General features: G+C 39.1%; 2 protein-coding genes and 1 long non-coding RNA gene across 5 annotated transcripts; 2 read left to right on the forward strand and 1 right to left on the reverse strand.

Annotated features, from left to right (window-relative positions):
• Positions 1–430: 430 nt before the first annotated feature.
• On the reverse strand, positions 431–16,742 carry LOC105568541 (cadherin-23). 2 transcript variants are annotated; one of them, XM_012024282.1, is made up of 14 exons: positions 15,510–16,742; positions 10,305–10,608; positions 9,479–9,750; positions 8,897–9,061; positions 7,884–8,322; positions 7,314–7,555; positions 6,550–7,074; positions 5,856–6,208; positions 5,456–5,670; positions 4,667–5,226; positions 4,193–4,501; positions 3,696–3,990; positions 1,837–3,481; positions 431–1,279 (listed from the first exon to the last, which is right to left on the reverse strand). In XM_012024282.1, exons 2-14 carry the CDS (start codon positions 10,600–10,602, stop codon positions 1,069–1,071), a joined length of 5,529 nt encoding a protein of 1,842 aa, XP_011879672.1. In that variant the 5' UTR covers positions 10,603–10,608; positions 15,510–16,742; the 3' UTR covers positions 431–1,068. The 2 variants fall into 2 exon arrangements, with proteins under 2 accessions (XP_011879672.1, XP_011879671.1); XM_012024281.1 differs by lacking the exon at positions 15,510–16,742 and adding an exon at positions 15,286–15,353.
• Positions 13,105–15,376, forward strand: LOC105568540. 2 transcript variants are annotated; one of them, XR_001009435.1, is made up of 4 exons: positions 13,105–13,628; positions 13,717–13,999; positions 14,656–15,086; positions 15,299–15,365. It is a non-coding gene; the product is annotated as an uncharacterized LOC105568540 (long non-coding RNA). The 2 variants fall into 2 exon arrangements; XR_001009436.1 differs by lacking the exon at positions 14,656–15,086 and having other exon boundaries at positions 15,299–15,376.
• A 6,698-nt stretch (positions 16,743–23,440) lies between the features above and the next one.
• LOC105568542 (basic helix-loop-helix neural transcription factor TAP) lies at positions 23,441–25,756 on the forward strand. Its single transcript, XM_012024283.1, has 3 exons — positions 23,441–23,551; positions 23,967–24,164; positions 24,449–25,756. The coding sequence occupies exons 1-3, from the start codon at positions 23,549–23,551 to the stop codon at positions 24,983–24,985; spliced, it is 738 nt and encodes a 245-aa protein (XP_011879673.1). The 5' UTR covers positions 23,441–23,548; the 3' UTR covers positions 24,986–25,756.
• Positions 25,757–27,418: the final 1,662 nt, after the last annotated feature.

The following is a 27,418-nucleotide window of genomic DNA, read 5'->3' on the forward strand; positions in this document are numbered from 1 at the left end:
AAACTTTCATTAATCACCAACGCGAAAAGTGACTCCTTTCTGTTATACGTTCAACATTTTTGGAGAAAAATGTTATCAATGTGCTTTTCGAGTAACCAAATAAAGATTTCAATAATCTGCTCGAATCCATCTCAGCTTGATATTCTCGTCGAAGATATTCGAGCATTTCTTATGATCTTAGCAAGAACGGGAGACATTTACCACTTGATACAAAACTCCCTATTTTTATCGGACGAAATTGCAGCGCTAAAATTAAAAGTATAATATAACTCAATTTTATCAGAAAAATCTAGACCAGTTTAGCCAAAGTATAATACATTTAATTGCAACGTCCGGTAAAAGTGGAACAGCCTATGTAAAAAGATAAAAAATTCTGCATGAACAATTGTTTTGTCTCATCAAATTTATACAAATTTGAAAATGTATATTATATATTGTCGGCTAAAATGTACAACTTTATTTTGTCTTACATTATATTACAACAGAGAACGCACTTGAAGCTGCTTGTTGAAGCTCAAGTTAAAACAATCATAGTATAAGTAAAATATATAGCTCCAAATCCTTCAGCTTATAATTGTATGTTTTACTTATACTATACTTGTATAATTATATACTATTAGTCTAATCTTAAAGCTACTAATACATAGTCAAATTTTACAAATCATATGCTTCATTACATTGCTCATGTCTTAAATCGTACAATACTTTTTACATTGCGAGTATAGCACCACGATTTTTTCTTTCGATCTCTTCTTTAACTGCAAGTTCATAAATTACATATTGTTAATAGGTTTTTATTAACTTTCGATGCACCTTTCACTCCACTTCATTCGTCTGTAAAGTTTATTGGGATCATACACAGAAAATCGCTCTCTAAAAAGTTTTAGTAAAATCACTGTTTCTAAGAATACTAAAGACAAAATTTCTGTTTAATTAATTTTAGAGTAAATGTTCGATATGCCATTACAGAATTTCTATTTAATAACTAAATCATTTAACATCAATTATTTTCAGCCGAAAAAAATTAATATAATTTGTGGAGGCATTCTCTGATGTTTCCCTGAATCACTACGTTCTCGAACCTAGCGTACTCGGATGATAAAGTGTCGTGTCAGCGCCCCATTCGTACGGGCCTTCATGTGGGCCCAGTGTGACCATCGTGCCAGGACCCAAAGTTGTGTGAGATCCAGAACTGACCATGGCTGGCCCAGAGGACACGTAACTCAGAGGTGGTCGCGGTTGATCACGCAAACGCGCGTGTTTCACGTGTCGTTTATATCTGGAAGAGGAATATAGTTTGCAATAATGTAAGGAAATAAAAATACATTATTGATTATAATAAAATAGGGTCAATGATATATGTATATTATGTAACTATAAAATTATGATTAACGATTATAGTATCCTGCATTTAAATATCAAAGTATCGTGGCGATTCTGGCGGAAAATACCGACATTGAAAATTAATGAAAATAGAAAACGCACCAAATTACTATTTGAAGTAAAATAGTTTTATAAAATTTCCATTTTTAGAGAATTTCGCTGTATGTATAAACAACTAACTAATAGAGGAAAGTCCCCTGTTATGAGATAAACTCCTAATATGAGACAGCGGGATTTCTGTTATTATAAATTAATAGGCATCATCTGTTGATTCCATCACGAATTTATTGCTCTTGGAGCGAAATCTGTTTAGTCGAAAATTTATTGTTAGATTGTGTAATCGTTGCGAAAAAAGATGTGTGATTGAAATTGGGTGTTGAAAACCTGCTATCTCATATTAGAAATCTTATAATAGAGGACTTTCCTCTAACGATGAGATAAATTGACAATTACCTGGCATGCATGCAACACAATGTACAACTGGAGATTATGGTAGCGATTCCGACGAGGACTGCGATGGCCAGGACCCATATTTGCGTCATAGAGGCATCAGCGCGGGCTACCACGGCTGCACAATGCTGCACTTTCTCTACGTGATATGTCCTATATACTTTCTTCAATTCTTTGTTCCTCGGGTCAGTCAGCAAGGATCGCATCTCGTTCAGGTCGTAAGACTCCTTGCCGACCATCTGGAAGCACGAACTGGTCGAAGAAAAATCCAGAGAGTTGTCCTCCTTCGAGTAGAATTGCGTGTCGTAGACATTGACACTGATAGGCAACGAAAGAGCCTGTTGAACTGCCTTTTCGAAGTCCTCTAATGTCTTCCTGACTTCAACCGGCGGTTTCGAAAACACGAACTTCAGCATGTCGCGATCGCGCAACAAGAAAATCCGCACAGTAATATTAGTCTCGCCTCCCGGCGTCACAGAGTTATTCGCCGATACAATCATCTCCATGAAGCCGTCCGCGTATCCCGCCATGGAACCCGTCGTCCTAAGCTCGCCAGTGCGCGCATTCAGGGACACTTGCGACGGTATTTCCTTGTGCGACATGGAGGGGTCAACCAGAGACGTGAAAGACACCTTGCTCATATTGTAGTTGATGGGCAACGCGCCGGAATCGGCATCATAGGCCTCTAGGGTGATTAGGCTGGTGTCGATCGGCACATTTAAGCGAACTCCCAGAGTTACGTTGTCTTTCTTGAAGCGCGGTTTATTATCGTCGATGTCCAGGACTTTGACGAGTACCTGCCTCTCCGATGGGTCCTGCCTGTTGTACGGTTTCGGTACGACGTCTGACTTCTTGGAAGAGTATTTGAAACACTTGACGGTCAGCAAGTGAGACTCGGCAGTTTCCCGATCGAGACGACCATTCGCTTTGATGATCGCGGAATTATTTTCCATCCGTTGCACCAAAAACAGCCCCGCCTCGTTCCCGTACACGATCTCATAGCCGATCATTCCGTTTTCACCGATATCTTCATCGATAGCTTCGATCACGCCGACTTTGGAACCCACCGGCACTTCTTCCAGAACGTTGAGCTCAATCGGCGGACTATCTAGGTTGCGTTTAAAGTGCGGCTTGTGATCGTCAATGTCGTTCACGATCACCTGGAGCACCCTCGTCGCCTGTTGAGGCGGCTCGCCGAGATCCTGCGCTACCAAGATCAACGTATAGCTGTCTTTGGTTTCTCGATCGAGTAACTTGCGTGTGCTGATTAAGCCAGTGTCGCTGTTGATCCTGAAGGCACTCGCATCCTTGCCAAAATTACCGTCTTCCAAGAAACGGAAGGTGATTCTGCCATTCGGCAAATTTGGATCGTCGGGATCGGACGCTACCACTTGGAACACAGGACTACCAACGGTGGAGTTCTCCGCGATGTAGGCCACCTCCTCCAACGTTGGCCTGATGAACAGAGGTACACCGTCGTTGCTCACCACATCGCCGATGTACAGGGTGAGGCTCACATCCGAGTACAGAGTTGACTCGCCGCCGTCTTGCGCTCGCACTCGCATGTCGTATGGTTCGGTCCTGCCTTTACCCGTCAATGCTCGCGCCGAGTAAATCTCACCCGTCGTATGATTTATTTTAAACAAACCTAAACAGCAGTCAAATCGACGATGAATAGTCTAGAAAATCCTTGTCGCAAATGTACGAACTACTTTTAATATCTTTTTATCTTGTTAATTTTTTTTTCACGATTATCTACGAAAGATACAGTCTTGAGCTTCTAAAGTCATTCTAATTTCAAATCATATGACACTCTTTGTATCTATACTTCAGAAAATTATAATGTAATATTTTGATCTTACCATTAGCTTCACCTTCGTCGATGATCTCGAAGTGGATCGTTCCGCCTTGACCTTCGTCCGGATCAGTAGCTGTGATGTTCACCACACTGATTCCAACCGGCGCGTTTTCCGGAATCACCGCGGTGTAAGATTCCTGTTCAAAGCTAGGAGCGTTATCGTTAACATCGAGGACATCGATCGTTACTAAGGCTCGACTGCTTCGTTGCTCAGCTCCACCTTGGGGCATGTCTGATGCCACGACATAAAAACGTAACACTGATTGTCTCTCCCTGTCGAGAGTCGTGTTTGCGGCAATCTGCAAAATAATTTCTTTCGTTACTTACCTTAAAAATAAAATTTATGCAGGAAGAGAAAACATAGTTTAAAAAATTGGGATATCTTTTAGATTTGACAAGATTAGCTTTGAAAAAAATAGAATGTTTTAGATATTTTTAGAATACTTTTTATTCTTTGAATTCTAAAATTAGAACGGTTAGAGATCGGTGGAAAAGTTTTACCTGAATATTGCCCATTATGGGGTCCACTTCAAAGAGATTGGCGTTCTCGCCCGTTAAAGAATATCTCACTTCACCATATCCTCTTTGGACTTCTTGTTCGGTTTTGGAGCTATCCATATCCACTGCTTGCACATTCAACACGATTTTTGAAGGTTTAGCTGACTCCAATACAGAGATCTTGTAATCCTTTTGTCCAAAAACGGGACTGTTGTCGTTGATATCGTGAACTTCGACGATCACGTTAGCCTCTGACATCTTTCGTGTTATATCGTAATCTCTGGCAAGTGCTCGTACTTTAAAGCGAATAAACTGAAAATAAGAGAAGCACATATTTTATAACATATCTTAAGAATTGACGAAACAATATAAATTTATTGTATTAATATTAACAAAATAATCTCTTTGTCACAAAACTTCTGGTCACCAAATTTATGATCTCTATTTAAACCTAGTAGATCTCAGAATTATAATCACCTTCTGATTCAGCTCTTCGTAATCCAGCCTCTTGCTCAGCACCACATTACCGCTCTGAACGCCCACATTAACGTAGCCTTCGTCATCATCTTCTCTCACCAATTCGAACCTTTGAACCGAATATCCCGTCGTCGGCTCTTTCGCCGACAACATCAACAAAGTCGTGCCCAAGGGTTGTTCTTCCGGTACCGTGATTCTTATCGTCGGGTTGTTTGGTGACCACCCAGAATTGGTGAATGTCGGATTGTCATCGCTATAAGCTTGTATGTAAATGATCACTTCCACCTTTGCTATCTGCTCATCTTTAGCGACGACGGCATTCAAGTCCTTCGCCTGCACCGTCAGTATTATGACGGCAGCTACTTGATAATCTAACATTCGATTTACAGTTATTACACCGGTCGTGGAGTTTATTCGAAACGCCGTTTTGTAATCGTAAGAGGTAGTGCTTTTCAAGGCCACGCCGGTCTTATCCACAGCCTTTATCGGTTCCACCAAAGAATATTCTAAATATGCGTCTGCGTCGGGATCAATTGCTACTGCCTTCAATACAAGTTCACCTGTTTATAAAACAATTCTTCATGAGCAATAACCTGTCACTCATGAGGCGACAAGTAGTTAAAGTATCGGAAATCAAGTCGTTATACGATATCTTCACAGTAGCTATAATGTCTGAAAGTATTTCACGATAGCCGAGTATAGAAAATGTTTAATTTAAAAAATGATCCTTTTAATATAAAGTTAATTTTTAATAGACAACTATTTATTAACTGTCTGTTGACAACGTACCAATGGCTGCGCGTTCCGAGACATGAACAGTGTACGTTGATTCATTGAATATCGGCGGTTTATTGTTCACGTCTATGATGTTCACCGTCACGGTAGTGGTGGCAGTTTCCTTAACAGGTGTACCCGAATCAACGGCGTACACAATCACCTCGTATTTTTCACCACCAGTCTCCAAATCCAAACGTGCGTCAGGTGAGACAGTTATGATGCCAGAACTGTAATCAACCACTTTCATTAACTTTGCTGGTATCGATGTTATTTTATTGCAACATGACTACTAAATCTTACGAGTGTTAAAATAGCGAAATAAAATGATTAGAATAAAAACAGGCCGGAAAAAAATAATACAACGGCTCTAAATTCTAACGTTATGTGCTATCTAGTGAAAATTATATTGCACCTGGAATCAATAACGAAATTATCCTTAGAACCGGACGCGATATAATACTGTAGCAAATTATCTCTTCCGTCGGGATCGTTGGCGACCACCCGAATGACTTCCGTTCCGGGAGATGCGTTTTCCAAAAGCCTCGCCCGATAAGAACTAGGGCCTGGCAGATTTGACTTGTAGTTTCCTCGGAAGATTGGTTTCTGGTTCCCAGGAACACCGACGCGAATGAAAAGCTTTGCCTCGGAATGTAATGGCGGTATGCCGGTATCAGTCGCACGAATCGTTAATTCGTAAATGCCCCTTTCAGTATCTCCAGAACGAACCGGTTTCGACATAGTTACCTCACCCGAGTCCGGATTGATCTATAAAAATTTACATTTGAAAAACAACGTTTAAACAATATGTTACAAAATAACATTTCAATATTATGATAAAATTTAGTAATCACATATACATTTACTTTAATTTTGTAAATCAGTATTAATTTCCACAAGTTTACATAAAATAAAACATCAATGAAAAATTACCACTTATTAAAATATAAATTAATAAGTGGCAATACAATTGTTTGCACTCATATTAATCGATATTGAATCTCACTTTTATTAACGCCTAGAACACATCGATTTTTATTTTTAAATATAATAAAGAAAATTAAGGAATGAAGAACCGCTCTCCTTATAAAAGCACTTTAACAACGAACCTTGAAGACGTCATCTGTCATACTGTTGTGCCGGCTAATCGAATACACGACCTTCCCGTTGCCTTGCATCGGTCCATCGACGTCGGTCGCCCTGACGAACATCTGCGGATCAAAGCTAGTGGCATCTTCGCGAACAGTCCTGGAATACACCGGTTGCTCAAACGTCGGCTTGTTATCATTAACATCCTCGAGTTCAATAAGAATGTTAACGGCAGACACACGACCGCCGCCGTCCGTCGCCTCCATCGTCAAGGAATAAGACTTCTGGGCTTCGTAGTCCAGTTTGTTCGCCACGAATATCCCGCCCGTCCGCGAATCGGTCCTGAACTTGTCCGCGCCGAAACCACGCAGAGTGTAAGTCAACTTGCTAAAGGCACCGCTGTCGTAATCCTTTGCGTAAACGTCACCGAAACGCGTGCCGGGTTCCGCGTCTTCCGAGATCGACAGTTTGTACACCGACCGAGAGAATTCGGGGCTGTGGTCGTTGGCGTCCATCAGCTGAATGTGCACTCTGCAAGTGGCTACCTGCGGTACAAACAATGACTTTTCACAAAAACCTTAGCAAAGAAATTTTTTATAAAACAACTCATTATTTTACGTAGTATAGAGTATTCCTATTTTGGAACACACAAGATGACATACATTTGAAAGTCGTTAAAATGATTTCTAATTGACTCTGCTACAAATTAATTATTCATTCTTTAAGCGATGCGATTAAGTCGCGTAAACAATATCTTTAATGTTCAATATTGTAAAGAGCTAACCACTTCGCTCGCTACAGTCGCGATGACGTCAAACTCAATTTCTCGCTTTGCAGGATTGTCAACATCGTAATCGAGAACATTGACATCCTTAGCCTTGATCACCACCGGTACTCGACCCTGAGCCTCTTCGGGACTAACAATGAATGCTTTGCTGATTCCAGGGTATCGCGGTACGTCTCGCAACGCCAGGAAATACTTTGCATTGTCGCCCACGTCGCCATCGTTCACAATCATATTTAGACCTGTTCAATCACAATGTCGTCAAACACGAGGCTCTCCCCGAAGAAGAAACACAAATGGAAAATAGAGAAGCGAAATAAAAAGATTCCCAAATTTTACTTCCGTCGTATTGAATAATCAATATTCTGTTTCATAAATGATAAAGAGAGTAAAGAAAAGAGGAGTAAAAAGAATATATAATAAAATTGTTCTGTAATTGTTGGAACAAATGAGAAAAAATAAAATTACAAAAGAGTATATATCGATCAAATTAAAGATGAGAGGATACTGATACATTTATCAAGTATTCAATTTTGTAGAAGAAGCACGATTCTCAGCAAGCTCAAATACCTGGTAGAGGAGTGTCTTTTCCAATGTCCTCGGAGATCTTGATGCTGAAGTAATCCTCATTGAAAGTGGGCACGAGGTCGTCCACGTCTGTGACGACGATAGTGACGATCGACGTCGCGGTGTCAGCCGGTATTTCATTGTTGATCAGCTCGGCGGCTCTAACTTGGAAGGTGTAAATACCGCCGTTCTGCAGGATCCTGGGATCCTCGCGGTCGAGGGACACGTTGGTCGTGACCAGCCTGCCAACCGTGACATCACCATCACGGGACATCTCGAGATCGAAGTGGCCCGCATAGTCGTCCTCCAGCGTCAGCAATAGATTCCTCGATTCACCAGTATCACCGTCACGTGCCCGCACTATCAAAACCGTGTGACCGGCTGCTGTGTTTTCCGGAAGCGCCGCGCTGTAAGGCGCATTCAGGAAAACAGGTGGCTGATCCTACGAGACAAATGTGCGAAAGATTATTTCGCTGCGGTTTACATTACAGATTATCTTTTACGAGGAACAGTTAACGTCTCTGTTTCTGTAAATTTTGTCACGTCTATACTTTGCTGATTTAGTACGATTTTGACGTTGCCTCTACCAGTAAAACTTGAACAGTTGCACGTTCTCGTTAATCAAATCGTAATTACTGAAATAACGAGACTCGCCATTTTTTCCGCATTATAATTCATTCCTGTTATTCAATATTTGTATACTTAAGCTTAAATTAACTTTGGATTACACTTAAAATTAATATTTAAGAATAGAGTATACCAAGAATTTAGTCGTACTAAAAATACGAGATAAAAATAGAATTGCGATACTCTCGTTACTTCAACGTGAATGACCGCTATGCGTCACTCATGACCGAGATGAGTCTTCACTTGATAGCGTTCGCGCTGACAGGCAGAGATTGAATAACAGGTTGATGATTCCCTACTAATTTTATCGTAAACGATGTTATTATCCAATGTAGGACTATCGCCGGCTTTGTGCACAGTTATTTCAGCGACGATCAAGACCTACTTACCTGAACGTCGAGGACATCGACGGCAACGGTCGCTCTGGCCTGCAACCTCTTCGATGGATCGCTGGCTCCGTCGACAGCCAGCAAATTAATCAAATACGAATTTCTCCTCTCATAATCTAACGGTTTTGCCAACGTGATCTGCACGTCGTACTTCCCTTCAGCAAGCTAAAACAAGCCATCGCAATAATCTCAGTAGGACGTTTTCCATAAATTAAAAAAAATGTATTCCAGAGAAATTTGTGCTCAATCTGATTCGAATTAATTTTCTTCATTTAAAAACTTGAGAAGATTACTTGACCATGTCTGGCAAATTTTTATGTTTAAACTCACAACGTTTCGACCATGGTTTGTGGTCCTTTTCAAGTGATAATTGTGTCGGTAAATCCGTATGGTAAGTCAAAAGAACTGATCTTGATTTCACGAACGACAGAATACGAGTCATTGTGAGTTTATACATAAAAATTTGCCAGACATGGTCAAGTAATCTTCTGAAGCTTTTAATTACTCCTGGCGACTTATAAGATTCCCTCCAGTCATTTCTTCATTTAGTTTTGTTCCAATATTCGTAAATCCATTACTTACCTTCTCTGTGGAAACGTTGAAGACCTCGCAGACGTCATCGTCGCGTGACGCCGAGACGCATTGCACGTGAACGTCGGCGTTCACACCACCATCACGATCCGTGATCGTGATCGTGCCTGAGGGAAGTAACAAGCCACCCACGTGTGCACTTTCCGGCACCCTGGCTGCGTACGGCCGGCCGTGATAAACCGGTGGATTGTCGTTTTCATCGAGCACCGCTATTTCGCGACGAAGGGACACCGTATTCGGTTCCGACCCGGCGATACCTTCATCTGGACCAAGAGCGAATTGAGTCAATTTTCCTCTTATTACAACTCGAGAAGATAACAACGTCAGTGTTTTCTTGGCCGTATCTGGCATCTTTAATAATACAGAAAATTTAGAGTATGGTCAAGAAAACACTGACGTTGTTAATTACCGCTGGCGACATTGAAGAATTCTGATTAGTCGAGACGATAACTTCATCTTTTCATTCAATACACAGCGATACGAGTAGCAAATTTTGTCAATTTTACTTTCGTGATTGTTTATAGAAATCGAACTATAATATATTAACGTATGATGATCGTTATAGTATGTAATAGACACGGAAAGAAAAATGTAGCTGCCGTAGCTAAAAACTGCATGTGGCAACTAAATTTTAGTTGTAAAATATATACAGCTAATATTTAGTTGTGACAGCTAAATATCTTGTTACCGTGCCTATTGATTAGATACGACAGCAAACTGTTTGCTGTGGATTAGAAATGTATAGTTATGGCAGCAAAATATTTTTAGCAAACCACGATTAGCTCTATATAGTGTCCAGTGGATTACGCAATTTTACCTGTTATACTAATAATGACTTCGATGAGATCTTGTATTTCTCTGTCTAAGGCTTTCCTCAGGGTCACCACTCCGGTCTCCCTGTTCACGGTGAAGTATTCGCCGCTGATAGAGTAATGCAATCTGGATTCTTCAGGATCCTCCCCCAGGAGAGTATAAACGGGAGTACCAGGTGGTGCACCCTCTGACACAGACAACCTGGCCATGTCTCCATCTTGAATGAAGTGGGGTGCCCTGTTTATCACTTGGCCCCATGACGAAGACCACGTGGAGACCAACAGGAAAACAATCGTCCACATCGTCACCTGCGATTGATTCGTACTTTATCGAACGGTCGGTCATAACGGCAGGAAGTAAAATAATTAGATAAACTAATTAAAGCTAATCAAATTTTGTTTAAGAATTAAACATAATAATAGAAAATAATTATTGTTTAAATCTAAATCTTGATCATAAATCGGACAATTTTATTCTTATTTAAATGGCAATAAATAAAATTAGCGCCTATCTCTGATACGCAAAAGAGAATTAGGATACAATTGGAACACAGTCGAAGTAAAAGTCTGCTATCGACCGAAACAATCGTCGAAACCTTTAGGACTGTCGTGCCGGAGTTCGTCGAACTATTATTCGAAGAGTTACAATCGACGCATGCAAACGAGCGTGCGGATAGGAAACAGCAATCGCGTGAGTAGGATACAAGATCCGAAGGCGCTTTAGCCTCCACTTAAACGCGACTATCTGCCGTCTACTGCTTCGTTCTTTTTAGTTGTTCTACGGGAGAGAGAAGTCTGGTGCGCAGGCGAACCGCGACCGGTACTACCGGCAACCTCCGCAATCGCAACCGGCCGGCGAGTCGTCCAAATGCGTTTTCCGCCGAGTGAAACCCCGTTAGAAATCAGATTCCATTTCAGGAGTTCGCAGAAGCCGATCTGTGAAAACGGCTCGACGACGTGACCGAATCGAATCGGAGCATTGTATCGAACGGCAGAAATGCATGACGTTTTTCCCCCCCCTCACAGTTTGCACGAAGAAATCTGTCGTACGAGTTCGAAGAAAGCCATTTTTATAGCACGTTATTTTATGAGGGGAAAACGGTCCCTGGTTCATAACTCACCTTCTAAGAAACTTTATGTTGGGAGAAATTTTGTAATTTGTAGCTAGAAGCCCCCCTATATATTTAAAACAACAGTGTGCAGAGTACATTTTGTACATAAATAATATTATACATCCAATGTAAGTATATTTTTATATAAATATTTTAATTTTACGTAAGTTTAAAATTTTTCTTTAATAATGAAGACTGTCAATTTGCAAACTTAGAATTACACTGGTAAATTGTCGTTGACTGTCGTAAAAAATTGCTCGTTTTCTTAATTACAACTCCCACGCGGCATTCGCAACAAGACGACATCAGCCACGTCTCATCCTTGATATCGCGTGGGCGCAAATACGAGACGCTCTAGCATCACTTAAGCACTAGACAGGAATGATGCCGGCAAGAGCAACAGTGACACACAGCGTGGGGTAATGGCCCTGCATTTCCTCGACGCCTTGGTGCGTGCAGAGCGACCTCGACTTCCGCGTTCTGCCGGCCGCAGCCGCTATCGAGAGTCGCCTTCCCCGGAAGATGTAATTATCAATCGGTTGGAGGAGGAAAATTTACGGTTGCGTACTTGGTGCAACCCCGTTCTTTTCGTACATCCTAAGAACAGCTCTCGAATGCGAATCCCTATTTACACGTCGCGCCGGCTAGGAGGAAGCGCGTGTTACGCGCGATGCAAGATGCAATCTCCTGCAGCGAGGATACGACACGCGAACGAACGCGCACGAGCGAGTTGGTAATAAGAAAGGCGATGCTCTGTAAGGATACGAGGACGATGCTGATAAGTGCGAGTAATACGTACGTGCGTATGTTCGTGGAATTTCTGAAGCTGCTAAATTATTAAATTAATATGAATGTTAAAGTTTAATAATTATTTTAGATAACTGGATGTATTTTCGGTTAAAAAGTTTCATCTAGTTTCAAGCTCTTTTCTTTTTCGCGTGATTGTTATCACTTGAACGTTATTTGGTTTTAACGACCCTGGTGAAAATTCCTAATTTTCGTCATTGTTTCTTCGTACCGCCGTGATTAGACAAAATGCAATTTCCTTTAAACCTATCTTTCTGTAGTCTTAAGACGAATGGAATTGAAAATCAGGTAATGGCACTCGGCTGTGAATGCGCAATGAAAGTAGAGGCTTACAATTACCATACGCTGAAAGCGAGATTTCTCTACGTAGAACAATTACCCTTAATTGTAGGACGTGAGTCAATGTAGATTCGCGGACAATGAAGCAAATTTATCCATTCAACGAAATTTCTAAACTCAAAAAATTGGTTTTACGTCTAATTCCGAGCACTTGATGCGAGGTAAATATAAATGTCACATACGAAGAAAAGGGTAGAAAAGAACAAATGAATTTGATAATATTGAATTTGTGGGATTTATTTACTCCGTTGTGAATATGAAAATTTCGAAGTTCAAACGAAACATCTTATGCAACTAATCCATAATTGAAAGATCCGATTATGATTTCGCAATTCTTATTTAACACGAACATTGAATGATGCACACGTTAATGGGAGCGCATTATCTTGAAACGAAGTCGGTTTCTCCGACTCCGTGTACTTGGATTAATGCGGAAAACTGAGAGGTGCGAAAACCGTGACGACGATAACCGCGTGCGTATCGACGCTTTGCCGAGCGGATTGCAACACGTACGGAGAACCTTAAAACAGAAGCGACCGTTACTGCAAGCCAAGTATAAAATGATACCGAAAGATTGAATGATGACTGCGGTCGCAGCTGTGCAGCGAGAAAGGAGCCAAGTGCAAATCCCATGCAACGAACCGTTTGGAAATTAACGCTTGCGAAAGATTATGGACTCATCGCTATCCTATTGTTTAATTATTGTGGTTCTACTGCAATTCTGTTTTTATGACAAGCCAATTTGTTACTGTTGCTTTTATACACGTCTACGTGGAATTCTATCCGTGGGATTTACATGTGCATTGAACAGGCATATGAAGAATGCATTACAAATAACGTGAAGTTATTTCTCAGTTTGCCTATAATAATTTTTATTTTTTCACAATATTTTTTGCTATAAAAACGATACAAAGTCATTACTAAATAATGCCAGACATTAATAAAGAAGTGAAAGTTTGTACTGCAATTATTAAATATTTTAATTCGCTGCTTGGAGATTTGTGCAACTTTCTGCAAATCATAGAAGTTTAATTTACCGTGGAACTTTCTATTATCCTTGTTTCCTTGGAGGTAAACAATAACAGAAACTCATTAAAATTATGTAGGTGATGAGATTCAAGGTAACCAGAGACCTATTTTAGAAATAATTCCAAAACAGATAGCCAAATCGAAGGGAAGGGGAAACTGGGAAAGAAGAGCGCAAGTGGGACAAGTAGCAGGAACGAGCGAAAGAGGAAGCCAGAAGCGAGGAAAGAGCAAGAGAGAAAGAAAAAAACCGTTACACCCCTCTTCCTCTGGTCTCCGTTACGTTACGCGGTTGGAATTCTGACACTGCGTGACCAAGTGATGCCAGGATGAATGACGAAGAAAAGGAATATTCTGGTGCGCGCATGTCTTCCTGCAAATCTTCACTTTCATCAGCACGCGTCGCAAAGGGCACGGTAATTTTTTTAATTTCCTAAACATTCGTAAATAATCCTAGACGTAAAGCCGAAGGTCCTAGAAGTAAACCATATATTTTGTAGTTCTTCGTAGCGTATAATGAGAATTTTGCGTATACAATTTATGGTGTGTTCGCGAATATGAGACTGCCCGCTCCTTTCAGATTACTAGAAATTCCGACAATCCCCGGAATCGTCTGTCCCCTTAATTGACGGAAGTCACGCAGCACACGCGCAAGAAAATGACTGTCGAAAAATTCGCGCCCACGGTTTTTCCTGTTCCTCGAACTTGATACTGGTTCCTTGAAACCAGGACTTCGCCAGACCGCAAACTCACTGCCGGAACTGGTTTCTTCGCGACGACTGGCGAAAAAGACAATAAGAATTTGATCTCGAAGGCTTGCGTGGCTTCGCCAGACTAAGTCAATCATCCGTGGCCAATTAGCACGATACTGAAATTTTTTATAATACGTCCATCAAATCTCGAAAATTCAAGCAACGCGAATTAATTTAATATATAAAGATGATTATAATTACAATGCATGAAATAATTAACAATGAATACCTAAATTCTTTTCTCTATTTTGCGATATTATTTGGAGTTTTGTTAAGTGTAACGCAACATATCGATATTAATAACCAGACAACCGATACAGGTTTTAGTGCCGCCTAGATGTATCACCGTTCTACAGGTACCGAACAAAAGAAGAAACACGATTATACCGTTGCGCCAAGAAATCGTCGAGAACGAGACGACATCCTCATTCGACGACCCCGATTCCTCGATTTGCATGAACGTCGATTTGCAATCGTATTTAGGTCCAGTGTCCAATTTGGATCTCTCTTTTTCTGTTATATTATTTTCATCAACGTACAATAAATTTAGAAACGAATTGCGTTCTCCAATGTATTCAACTGAGGACAATAATGCAAAGCGTGATAAGCGCAAACTGGAGTAGAACAGAAACGAAAAACCACAAGTCACTCGAATTTTCAGTAATCCGAAAGTCACGAGCGGATCTCACGCACACGAATATATCATAAATCCCATACACAATCTTTATTATACGCTACAAAGAATTAAAAAGTAAGTATTTACTTCTAGAATCACTTACGAGTATTTAATAAATCAAAAACATTTCTGTCTTTTGCGAAATACACTGGTATTTAATGAAATAATCCTAGCGAATCACTTTATAAACATTTTTCTAATAATGAAGACAGTTAAAAGCTCTTTCGATAATTCAAACAAAGAAATAAATGAGTATCCCTCTAACTCGGCATACTTTGTTGTTTCAGGACGAGCAAATCTGCAAAATGTTGCATTATCCAACACCTGTCCAGTTCACGGAAATCGAAACTGATCGATCATCATCTCCACAAAGGACTCTCAGTTATTTGGTCTCTTCACATTAAAAGCAAATATCCAGGTCAACGTTTTCGGCAATTAACACGTGTCACATATTCGAGAAATTCATCTCACACTTCTCCATCAGCTCGCAGGACTTACCTACCAAAGTCGCTCCGAGATACCGCGCTGCACAACACGGTTTATCACCTCATCGTGTCACGACACCGCACATGCTATATTCCCGCGCACCATTCGATCTGTGTTCACTTAAACGCATTCGCGAAATCGCGTCGAATCCGCATGTCGCACCTGCGGCGAAATAACTAAATAAAAGGACGGACGGGCGCGAGAAAATGTCTCTTCTACCCTCTTGGTATCATTGAACGTCGGCGTCGTTCCGGACCGAAAAGAGAACCAACCGGTGTCTGCCAGCCAATGGACAGGTCTATACTGCATCCTAAGGAGGTATGCGGCCTCCACTCCACCACGGGAATGAAAGGTATGGAGAGAGAAGAAGAGAGAAAGAGAGAGAGAGAAAGAGAAGCCGCACGCCTCGGACTCAAGAGAGCCTATAGTCTGTACTCGGTAAAGCTCGACCGAGGACGACGACGACGGCCTAAGGAGGGAGTCCTTTTTCTCTCATTGTTACTCGAAGTGACCCCCCGAAACCATTTGATCCAACCTTCCGGTCACAAATTTCAGGATTCTCAAAGAAATTGGATGATTTGCAGAGCGATTTCTGCAATTAGAAATCCGCTGGAGAAAAAAAAATATTTTCACTCTCTCGTAATATAAAATTAATTTTTATTTCTATATTTTACAACAATTAATATATAAAGTAAATAAGGTTTTCTGTAACGTAAGTATTACGATAGTAAATTTTCGCGGATTTAATAATGCGAAACGAGAGAGAACAAATTCTGCTTCGGTCTTTTATTAATTTCTTAATAAGCAAGTTAAATCGATCGAAAATTGTTGTGCTATTTATAATAAATTGGTATGACTCATCTGACTAACATATATCATTTGATAGTAATGAAAAATGACAGAGGATTGGGGCTATAATAAGAAACGAATCGATGATGAGAACGGGATTGCGTCATCAGTTTTCCTGACATTTCGTTTGCTAGAAGTAATCTTGAAGGTGTTGTGACCTTTCGCTGTAGCTCTTTGATTAATATCCTGATACACCATTAGGAAAGCGATTTTTACCGAGCATATTTACGTAGAAATGAAGTTAATCTTATCTTCATTTAATCCTACCTACCAATTACAATGAAGAAGTACATGTCAATTATACTTCAAAGAGAAAACTTCATAAGAGAAAGTAATATTTTTTTCGTTCCATGTAGCGTCTGTGTCCATAATAATTAAACAATTATCTTCTTTAGCAACTTCTTTATAGACTCGAGCCTTAAAAGCCACTTCAACTTTAATATCCAATCAGCAAAATGTTGCTTCTTAAAATAAAGATTGCTAGGGGTAATATAATGTTGCAGTATCTAATTTATTAATATACACATAAGTATAATTAATGGCTATATATATAAAGCACATATTATTCAAATACTATTAGGCCGGTATTCATAGTCAGATCTTATATTCAAGACCGTCTTGAATTTATCTAAAGATGCTGCATGAAACATTTCATTGGCTATGGAGTATCTAAAGAGGATCTTAAGACGGTCTTGAATATAAGATCTGACTTACACCAGCCTTAAAGTATTATTCGTTAGCAATTATCAAGGGTATAAAAAAATTCTATTTTTTTTTTTAAATAAATTTTTACCAAGCAATTTTCCGTTTTTATAAACGGATTTAAAAAATTACGCAATTAACTAACGTCAGCAATTAAATCGCATTTAAAAGATGACATCTAGATGCATGTGAGTTGCGACCAAGTTTATCTTCAAGTTCCTCGTTCTCGTCCATCTCGTCAGATAGTTCAAAAGGTCTCTCTCGCGAACGTTTAACGTGTACAGGCTATAAAAGAGCAACGTTAAAATGCCGAAGGCTCAGTGTGCTCCGTCCCTCTCCATTCTCTTCACCCGTTCTTCCATTCTCTCTTTCTCTCCCTCGTTCTCTTTCTCTCTTCCTCTTTCGCTCTTTCGCTCGGTGGGGATAAAAAGGACGCGGAAAAGGGGTATCCGTGAATCGTAGCGTGATCGGGGAATAAGAACGACGCGAGAGGAACCAAGAGAAAGGCAGAAAATCAGTCAGGTAAGAGGAAGACCTCGCTACAGCGAGCGAGTGGGGAAGGGGATTTGTACAGTTAGCAAAGGCTGCGGCCAGCGCGACTCCACCTTCGATAGAGTATCATGCCAGCATCTGAAGTCGGACGGAGATTGTTTTCCTCTCTATAGAAGCGAGACAACACGCTGATCAAGACCTATCCAAGCTGTCGGGGATCGGGCGGACCGGATTCTGGATTTCCAATCGCGGTGTACGCGCCTCGGCTTCCATAGGCACGCTGTCGAAATCGCCGCGCTGGTGAACGGACAATTGCTTCAGCGTTCGGTCTCAAGAATTTATATTAGATTCCTACAATTGAGCTATGTGACTGGCGATTGAGTGATACAATTCGATTCATTCAAAAGGGATAAAAATTAAAATCAGTGTAATGCATTTTTACTGTAAAATATTGTAAAATATATTATAATCTTCGCAAACCGCGCATGGTACATAGTTGTAGTCATCCGCCCTTCAAATTAACTTATTAATATCAAGCTACATTGTATGTCGGCCATACATTGCACCATTACACAGTTCCCGTCGTTTATAATTTATAATTAAATATAATTGGAGATGTCTCGCGTATCTAGCAAGGAATTAGAAGGAAAAATCCGAGAAGTAAATTAATTCTATGTGTTCCCATATCTTAGATTTCCGAGTGCGATAGCGGACGTCGTGTTCGCGAGGCTACAGAAATCTGGAAGACACGTAATGCGTTGTGTTCGCGTGCGACATGTTTGCAGGATGATACATTAGTAAGACTACAAGGAAGAAGAGGACGCGTTGTGGGAAAAATCGTGTCTGCCAGCATCATCTTCCAGCGCAATTTTTTCCTCTCCTCCCACCTCTTTTTCTCTTCCTTCCCATCTTTTTGTTTTTGCAACTCATTTCTGCACAGACGTTTGCGTCCTGTTACGACTTATGGGAAAACTCCCGTGAACTACATGAAGCATAGGGTGTTGTCAGTTAGATAACCCACTTCTCACGCGCGCTCGCGCCTCTCACACGCGAGAGACCTTTCGAATCCACACGGCGAGTCCTCTCGCGCAATAATCGCGATACCGACCGCGGAGGATCGCGATTTCGAGAGGCCGAACCGTCCCTGTCGTAACGTTTTCGAGAAAAAGAAAACGGAAAGTGACCTATCGCGCCTTTATTTTCACTTGCGTAAACTCTGGTGAATAATTCAATTGTTCGGTGTAAAAATAAAAGAAATTCATAATTTGTACGATACAGGCATGATTTCGTATAAAGCGACTCTTTCGAATTACGGACTCGTTTCACATCGTAGATATAATTACTTATCTTCAGATATAATTACTTTTATAGAAATGTAATTTTAACGAGAAACACGGACTAATGATACAGTTGTTTTTACGTGTCTTTAAAATGAATCGTTCTTTAACTCACCTTGTCATACTAGCAGCTTCAACAATTTCTCTAAATAAATTAGAGCTGATACAACCAATAACTGATCAATTTTGCAAAGAACATGAATCTACTTACCGGAACTACTTTCAAATTGCATTCGTGTGGTTTGCACGTAACAGCTTTCTGTTTATTTATGAGCTTCATGATGTGCTGTAATAAATCCGCTCAACTTTCCTCGCATTATTATAGTACGACCATACACGCCAATCGTTTAATACGATAGAAAAAATAATCCGACATTATAATTAAACTGGTATTATTACTGGTATATCAATATTTATCAATATCTTATATAAAATTAGGAATATGAAGTAACGTTTTTATTTTAACTGCTTGCGCTCTAAAATCCCATTTGAGAAATTTGAAGAGATAGTTTCACAAAGATTTCCCTCCTCCCTAGTTCGCAGAAATTGTATTTCACGGATACCTGTATGAAACCAGTTGGCGCGATTTCGTTGATTGCACTTCGCCAATAAATTATCCAATCAGAGCGAATCGCCTTTATCGCAGTCGAACCCTTTTTTCAGGCTTGACAATTTCGGGCGAACGCGAACGGCGCGCCTCGCACGCCCCTTTTTTATTTGATTTTCGATTCTCCACGCCTCTGGGACAAATCTTTCGTGTAATTTCCAATATTTTCGCCGGCCGATCGAACATGTGTCTGCAACGGCATCGATTTCACGCCGACCTTTTATCGGCGCTACGAATTTTCAAAGTGTGAAAAGGGTTGGGGCTGTGTGCTTTAAAGGGTGCGCGAATAACGTTGCCGAAAAAATACATATTAGAAACCGCCATAAATATACGGCATAACTATACCGCTTTTTGCAGACCTATTTCTGTCAAGAATAAATTTGATTTCTGTTTAATTATAAACGATGACATGATTGCAAAAATAAACTTCTTTGGCTGTCTTTAAATAAAAACGATTTCTTGTCTTCTTTCTATCGAGAATCTTCGACAAGAATTTAGAAAGAATCAGTAAAGCAATGATCAACCACACTGTGTACATTTTTAGATTTTTCAATAAGTATTCTGTCACGGTTGTATTTCCATAGGTAGTAATGCGTGACGCACGAAATAATAATGACCATTTCAAGAAAGCGTGTCAGCAATAAAAAATTTTACAGCACGGATTCTTGCAAGAGATAAATTTCCTCCGGGAAGTAAATCAGACAAGTGCCGTCTACGTAGGAAATCATTTGCAACCGGCTCGCGCAAAGCATCATTTCGTGAATATTCAACGTTTAATTTCTTTTCTGGGGACCCCATGAGCATCCAAAGGCACATAATACCGAATAGTAGCATAGTCTCACGAGGAGAAAGTGCTTTTATTTCGGCCCGCGTGGCGACCGTTGTAGTTAACTACATGCGGAAAAATTATGTAAGTCGTTTTTCTATGACACTATTTATCCTGTCGTAACAATCTCAGACTTTTACATGCTTCACGGTGAAAATAAATGGCTGCTGTTAAACAAGTAATAGAAAATTGAATCTAGAATAATCTGGAAAACTAAATTTTAGATCTCCGTAATTTATATTACTGGATATTTATGTTCGCTATTATCAGATTATCATGATATATATTTATCTCAAAGTAAGAATTATTTTTTGTTATTACAATATAAATATTTCGTATAATCATCAGCAATTATTTCTGATTTACACTCGGTCCATAGAAAAGAAGTTAGCAGAATATGGATGATACCTCGTCTTTTATATGCAAATAATAGCACGTTAAACCGTTGCAATGCGTTCGGAAGAATGGCGTGAGAAACGAAGATGGATCTGCTAAGTCGGTCGATGTACTAGGTGCAACGCTCATAAACACACTGTGAGCCCGGAAAATTACTTAGGAGTGTTATAATTATGCAAATTGATCGAACGGTGCCGTAATATCCTCGCATTAAATGCATCTTCCGTTTATGGCATGAGAGAAATTTAGCGTAAGAACTCGCGACGCGCGACGAAAGTAATCGCGCAACTCGCGTGTTTACTGCAGCTCGTTATCAGATTGCAACCGAGTATGAAAAGTGATTTTGCGATGATCCAAGCAATTTTCCGACGTAATGCAATTTTGAAAAAATATTTTACAAGTATCCAGAGTTACGCAATGTGGACCATAAGACAACATCTTTTAAAGATGATAACTCGATCGATTATCTCGGACTATTAATATTCTGTAATCTACTAATCGTAAAAAGTTATGGCGAATGGACATTGACAATTAATAATAACGACAATGGCCAATTCGCGATTTAATGCACATCTAGATTTTTTTTCTTTGTGTCTATTAACAAATGTGAGCGCGGAAATATTTTGTACAGATTACCAATATTTGTCTACTAAAATCCTGTTCTGCAATCGTAGATTGGAATCCTTTCAACGCAATTCTAACGATGACACTCGGTATTTATATGACGAGTATCTTCCAATGCCTTTCGAATTTTTCTCGTGTAACTTTTCGTGCTTGAGAATTGTGCAAATAAGTGAGAAATATTTACAATCGTCCCCCAGTGACACGTGTTCAATCTGGTCAATTCGCACGCGATTTACTTCAAATATCAGACTTAAAATAAAAAATTCATCTAATCATCACCCCGGAAGGCGGATCTGTTTGTTTCGGTAGAACAAATTATTGACAGTACACTCAGAATGTACGTGAATATCCTTCGATAACACGGATCCTCGTGTAAACAGACGACACGTGTTCTTGATATTTTTCGTTCCCGAAGTGTATGAACACCGGTTTTATGTTATTCACTATACAGAATCGCGCGCGACCAAGACTGAAATCCCGGGGTTTTGCTAATACCGACCGTGAATGCGGTATTAAAACGGTCATTCCAAAATAACGCGTGTCAAAAATTGATAATACCTTGCTCTATGGAAGCTAATACTTCGCACAAGTCAAACTGATCAGTGCCCGTATCTTCGTTTCAGTGATCCCTATACAAACTAATATCAGGCGGTATTAAGTGCGCAAGATACACTTTTTGATAGTCTCGTGTAATAGACGGTGCACCCTTTCTTTCACTTTACAGTACGATAATATTTATTTGGTTGATAAAACTGCACAATAAACGCGGTAATGATTGTTGTCTTCAATGGCTATTTTTATCGTATTATTTTAACTGGCTTAATTTATAATTTTAATAAAAAGAAGTTGGATAAAACATCTCTTTCTCTTTTACGAAGACTCTTGTAGAATGCCGTAGGTCGAATTCGAAGAAAAGATTACAAAACTGAATTTAGAAAAAATGAAGTAGTAATAACAAGATCGATTCTTGCAGCATTTCGTAGATTTGCTCGTTGAAATTCTTTCCCGAATACCCCGTTGCGGTGCTGGTTTCTATAGCGATATATCTGACATTATCAGCTGATTAGCGCATATGACATATGGTCACCGTTGATTTTATTAGATTATCTGCAACTTATTTTCAGCATACATTGTGCACGAGCGTTAGATAACCACAAGACTACGAACGAGAAAATATTGTAAGTAATAAGAGTATATTTTTACAATAATTGTTTTCCATGCTATCTTTTACGTAAATAATATAATACTTAATTGGAGATTTTTAATATTTAAATATAAAATGTAATAATCTAGATATAATAATTCAATTGCATTTACATAAAAAAGATTGTGTTTTCTCAAAACAGAATTGTGCGTCTTACACTGATTTCTAAGATGAAAAACGCCTGTTTGTGGCTAACCCGTTGTACGTCACAGACAGACGGTATTCCAGTATTGAAACATTGAAGACACGTTATAACATAACATTTATACAATCCTTTCTTCGCAGCATTAATGGTGAAAAATGTTTTTATCCTCACTAAAAAAAGTTTACACTATTCTCGATTTAACAAGAAATAATAATCTATAAACATTTGTTTAAAGATTTATTAAAACTTCAGATTTTTCTTTATAAAACTTTTCAGCGTGTAAACGTTCATTTTAACTTTTGCTCCGTTAAATATTGTAAATCTCAATTTTTCGACTCGAGTACAATGAAAGCGCATTCGAAAATCGATTGTAAATTCGATAACCGTGTATACAATATCATAATCTCAAAGTGGTGTAATCGTCCTAAAAACCTCTAATCTTCTAACAAGGCGGCTACATCGCCGTGGCACGCGTCTGATGCATACACGAGGAGGAGCGGGGAGAACGCTAGACGTACCCCTCTATGGTGATTATGGGGTGAACTCTCTCTCGGTGCCCCATAGAGCCTCACGGTGGCCCTAGGTTCGTGGAGGGGACGAAATACCCCCGGGACGGTATATATGTTCTAAGAGCCCCTTGCCACATGCACAGTACCAAATTGTACCCCGCCTAGCTCGCTCGTCGGTGAATTCTTATTTTCTCGTTTCGTTCATCGTTCCGTCGCTGCGTGAATTTTTATTAATGTCGGTTCTTACCTCCCGAGAGTGTAATTTCTACTCCGTGCTGTGTGCTATTTCGAAAAATTTACTTCGCCTCTGATTTGCCAAAAGTTGAAGGCATTTGGCAAACTGCAAGTTTGGATTTTGGTATGGTACGTGGAAATGTATTCCGCAAAATTTTCCGAAGGAAACTCGACAAAGAAGATCTAAACTGATTTTATCGAGATTGTGTAAAAGAACATCATGTAATTTAGGATATAATTTAAAAATCTTGGCAAGGGAAATAACAACTAAAATACGATTAAATAAGAATATGTATTTTAAAGAAAACTATACTTTTTATTTTTTTTACGATTAGAACGAAGATAATTGTTAAAAAAATAAAATAAAATAGTTTTCTTTAAAATATATATTGTTATTTAATTGTATTTCAGTTTTTATTTTCCTTTCCAAGACTTTTAAATTATACCCTAAATTGAATGATATTGTGATTAGAATAATTTTTGTTACAAGCAAGTGGGCACAAAAGTAAACTTTGTGTAAAATTTTTATCGCTTTGCGTTACAGCAAGACACGGTGATGTCGTCAGAGTACTCATTCTGTAGCGAGGGAGGCTTCGACGAACTATCGAGTTCCTCCGATTCTGGTTTCGATGTTAGCTTCGAATCACCGAAACACGAAGTACCAGCCGACACTCTATTCCCTCCGATTAAAGAAGAAAAACGTAAAAAAACGCGGAACACTCGTTGCAAAAGTCCCACGCAGGTATATAAATTAATCCATGTCTCTTAAATATTTATTTTCTATAGAGAATCTCATTGAGAGCAAAATAGTTTTTACTATTTTTAAATATAACTTTTCCAAAGTTTTCTAAACAACAAAAATTTCAAAAATTATTTAAATCTATCCAATTACACAACTCTTATCTACTTGTCCGCCTAAGTCTTTATCTGCTTGCTCCTATTTGCTTACTTAAGCTTATACTCCCGGAGCGATTCCGCCGGAAATCAAGCACCGATTCCCTCTCTCAATGCCTATTCTGCAAATAGGTGCTCAGACTAAAGAGAAATCGGCGGATGAAGGCGAACGACCGCGAGCGTCACAGAATGCATACGCTGAACGACGCCCTGGAACGTCTGAGGATGGCCCTGCCGACCTTTCCCGAAGACACTAAGCTCACGAAGATTGAGACGCTCCGTTTCGCGCACAACTACATCTGGGCACTATCGCAGACCTTGGGCAACGCCGAAAGCGGTGAGATCACGGTGAATGTCGGCAGCGTTACCGTCAGCATCACCGATAACGGCAATATGATTACCTCGTCAACCGGAAGCTGCGCGGTGGCGGCTCAAAAGAGACTTGGACCGCAACATACCGCGGGTTTCCCGTATCCACCTCAGGAGCGATTCGTCGCGCCGGAATGGCAGGAGTACGATTGCTACAGCGATCAGAGCGTGAGTCCGCCGATGCAATATCAGCCCTGCTACGATCAGAGGATGTACCAGGTCCATCGTCCTCAGCATCAGCTAGCGCCGCCGTCTCATCATCACATGTCTCATCACAACAACATGTATCAGTGTCTTTAAACGTCGACCAAGTGCAGATAAATTCTAACGGGTTAAACAAGCTAGTTTCTCTTCAGCGTTCATTGTCTTTATTTGTAAATACAGCTCGGTCTCTCTCTGTCTATGCTGTTACAAATACTTAAGAGACACAAGAATAATTATCTTCTGGATAACTTAATCAAAAAATTAACTAGAGGAAGAAATCGAGTATAACTGTAGTTGAAGAGTGTTCTTCTTTCCAAAGAGCTGACGTGATTGTAAAAAGAAAGGACAGTGCTATGATTATCGTTATCTACTTTATAAGAGAGTATTTTATTCGAGAGGAGTATCGAATCGCTTTTACTTATAGCGTAAGTCGATTAGAAAGCTTTTCCAATTCTCCCCATAGCATACTTTGCATCGTTCACAAAGATGGTAAATCTTATAAACAAGACAAATAGCAATACTTTTACAGGATTATCGCTTTTATATCAAAATTATACAAACTTGTTCCTAATGCTAATATTAAACGTAATTTACTTTTACGTTTTAGTGCGAAAAAAAGTTGGTTTTATCATTGACGGTTAATTACAGATAATTAATGAATGATAAATTTCTTACCGTAACATTTGCGTTCCTTTTGTTCTAGTCAGTATTTCTTAGTTGATCTCGGCCGCTCGATCTCATTTTTGTTCAACTTATCTTAAGATATATATATATAAGCTTTTAAATTAATTAAAAAATATATAATGCCCACCAGTGCTCTTATTATAATACGCAACTGCTGATTCAGGGAATATATTGTATATAATTTATACGTAATAAAAACATATTTTACTTAAATTTCTTTTTAAACCCTTTTTCAGCTAAATGTGTGTCACATTAAGCATATTTAAAACATAACACAATAAGTTTTGAAATTTGAAGTTTCGTAATTGTGGAGAAAATAGAATCTATAAAACAATATTGTTTATATCTTTTTGTGTCTCATTGTTATATTACATTTTTATTTTGTGGAAGATTGAAACGTTACTAGGTACATGGAAGTCTCAATTTATAAATCCTATTCGCCCAACGAAGTGCTCTGATCCACTTTACAGGAATGGAATAGTGGCTTGAGAATAGACGAGCACGTGCCAGGACACGCGTTCTGCACTGAAGCCACCGCAGAGCAGATGTATCACAAATCGTGCCTAAAGTTACATCCACCCATATAATCCGTGAGATTACACGTAAAACATGACTACAATTTCCAATCAATGTAAGTATTGAATAACCAAATTTACACAATTAGCTGATCGTCCCACGATAAATTCTCTTGTTATTTTTATACAATCTGCTTCAATTATTTTACCACATACTATTTTACGTACTTTATTTTTAACAAAAACCAATTGATACGTTGTAAGTAAAATATTAAAAATTTTTATATATTAACAATTCTTTAAGAACAATATAAACATTAATATTGGGTAATTATTACAATATAATAGCATTCTTTCGCAAGTTATTTTAACATCAGAAATACACAATGTAAAAATGGGCTAATGATGTTGCGAATTTGTTCCAACATATGTATAAGAAAATATAATTCTTTGATAATAATTTTCCATAATCGTGCATTTTTATCGTACTGAAATTTTCTCGTTATTATGCAAAAGCATCTTGATAAAGAAAGCACTTTGCATAACGAAAGCAAGTGGATATCCCCTTGTAGCCTACCAACGGCCAAGTGTTAGCAAAATAAATAGGCGAGTTCGATCGTTCGATCAAACGGAGTACGAGTAAGAGATCTGTCAAAACAGCCCTTCGGACCGTTCAAAATGGAAGGATAATATTTTTCTAATCTTTCCAAAAATTTTATTTTACTTCCAATCCACCCGTTCGTTGTGATAATATTGATTTATGATTAACTATTACGGCGTATTATTGAATTGGAAATTACGTCACACGTTTATTACCGATTGTTTTATTGTTCACTGATTACTACTGTATATTTTTTTCTATATATTTTAACCATCTATTTATTTTGTCAAAACATAAAATTATTTTATACAAATAAGTTTTAGATAAACGAAATACTGTAATGATATTCTCTTTTCACTTCAATTTATTTGGACTTAAATTTTAGTTATCATATTTACAACGTAAATTTTTTAATTAACGTGATATCACTATATTAAAATATTTTTTTGTTCCTTCCTTTCGGTTGCAAAGATTAAAGTTTCCAATTCTTTCATTGTACCTATTATTCTTACACATTAACATTTAATTCCTGCACAACAAATGTAATAATTTCACGGGTCTTCGCGGAATGCTAACGCAGACGCGCACTAATCCATCAAGACTACCGCTGCGCGAACAATAATTTCCTATACAAGATCTATTTGCAAACAGCGTGCAAGCTGCGACGAATCCGTTAGCACGCTCGATCGTTTCCCCAAATCTTGCCAATAATAGTAATGCCTCAATGGT

The sequence above is a fragment of the Vollenhovia emeryi genome, unplaced genomic scaffold, assembly GCF_000949405.1.
Source record: "Vollenhovia emeryi isolate VEMERY1.0 unplaced genomic scaffold, V.emery_V1.0 DF939128.1, whole genome shotgun sequence".
NCBI lineage: Eukaryota > Metazoa > Arthropoda > Insecta > Hymenoptera > Formicidae > Vollenhovia > Vollenhovia emeryi.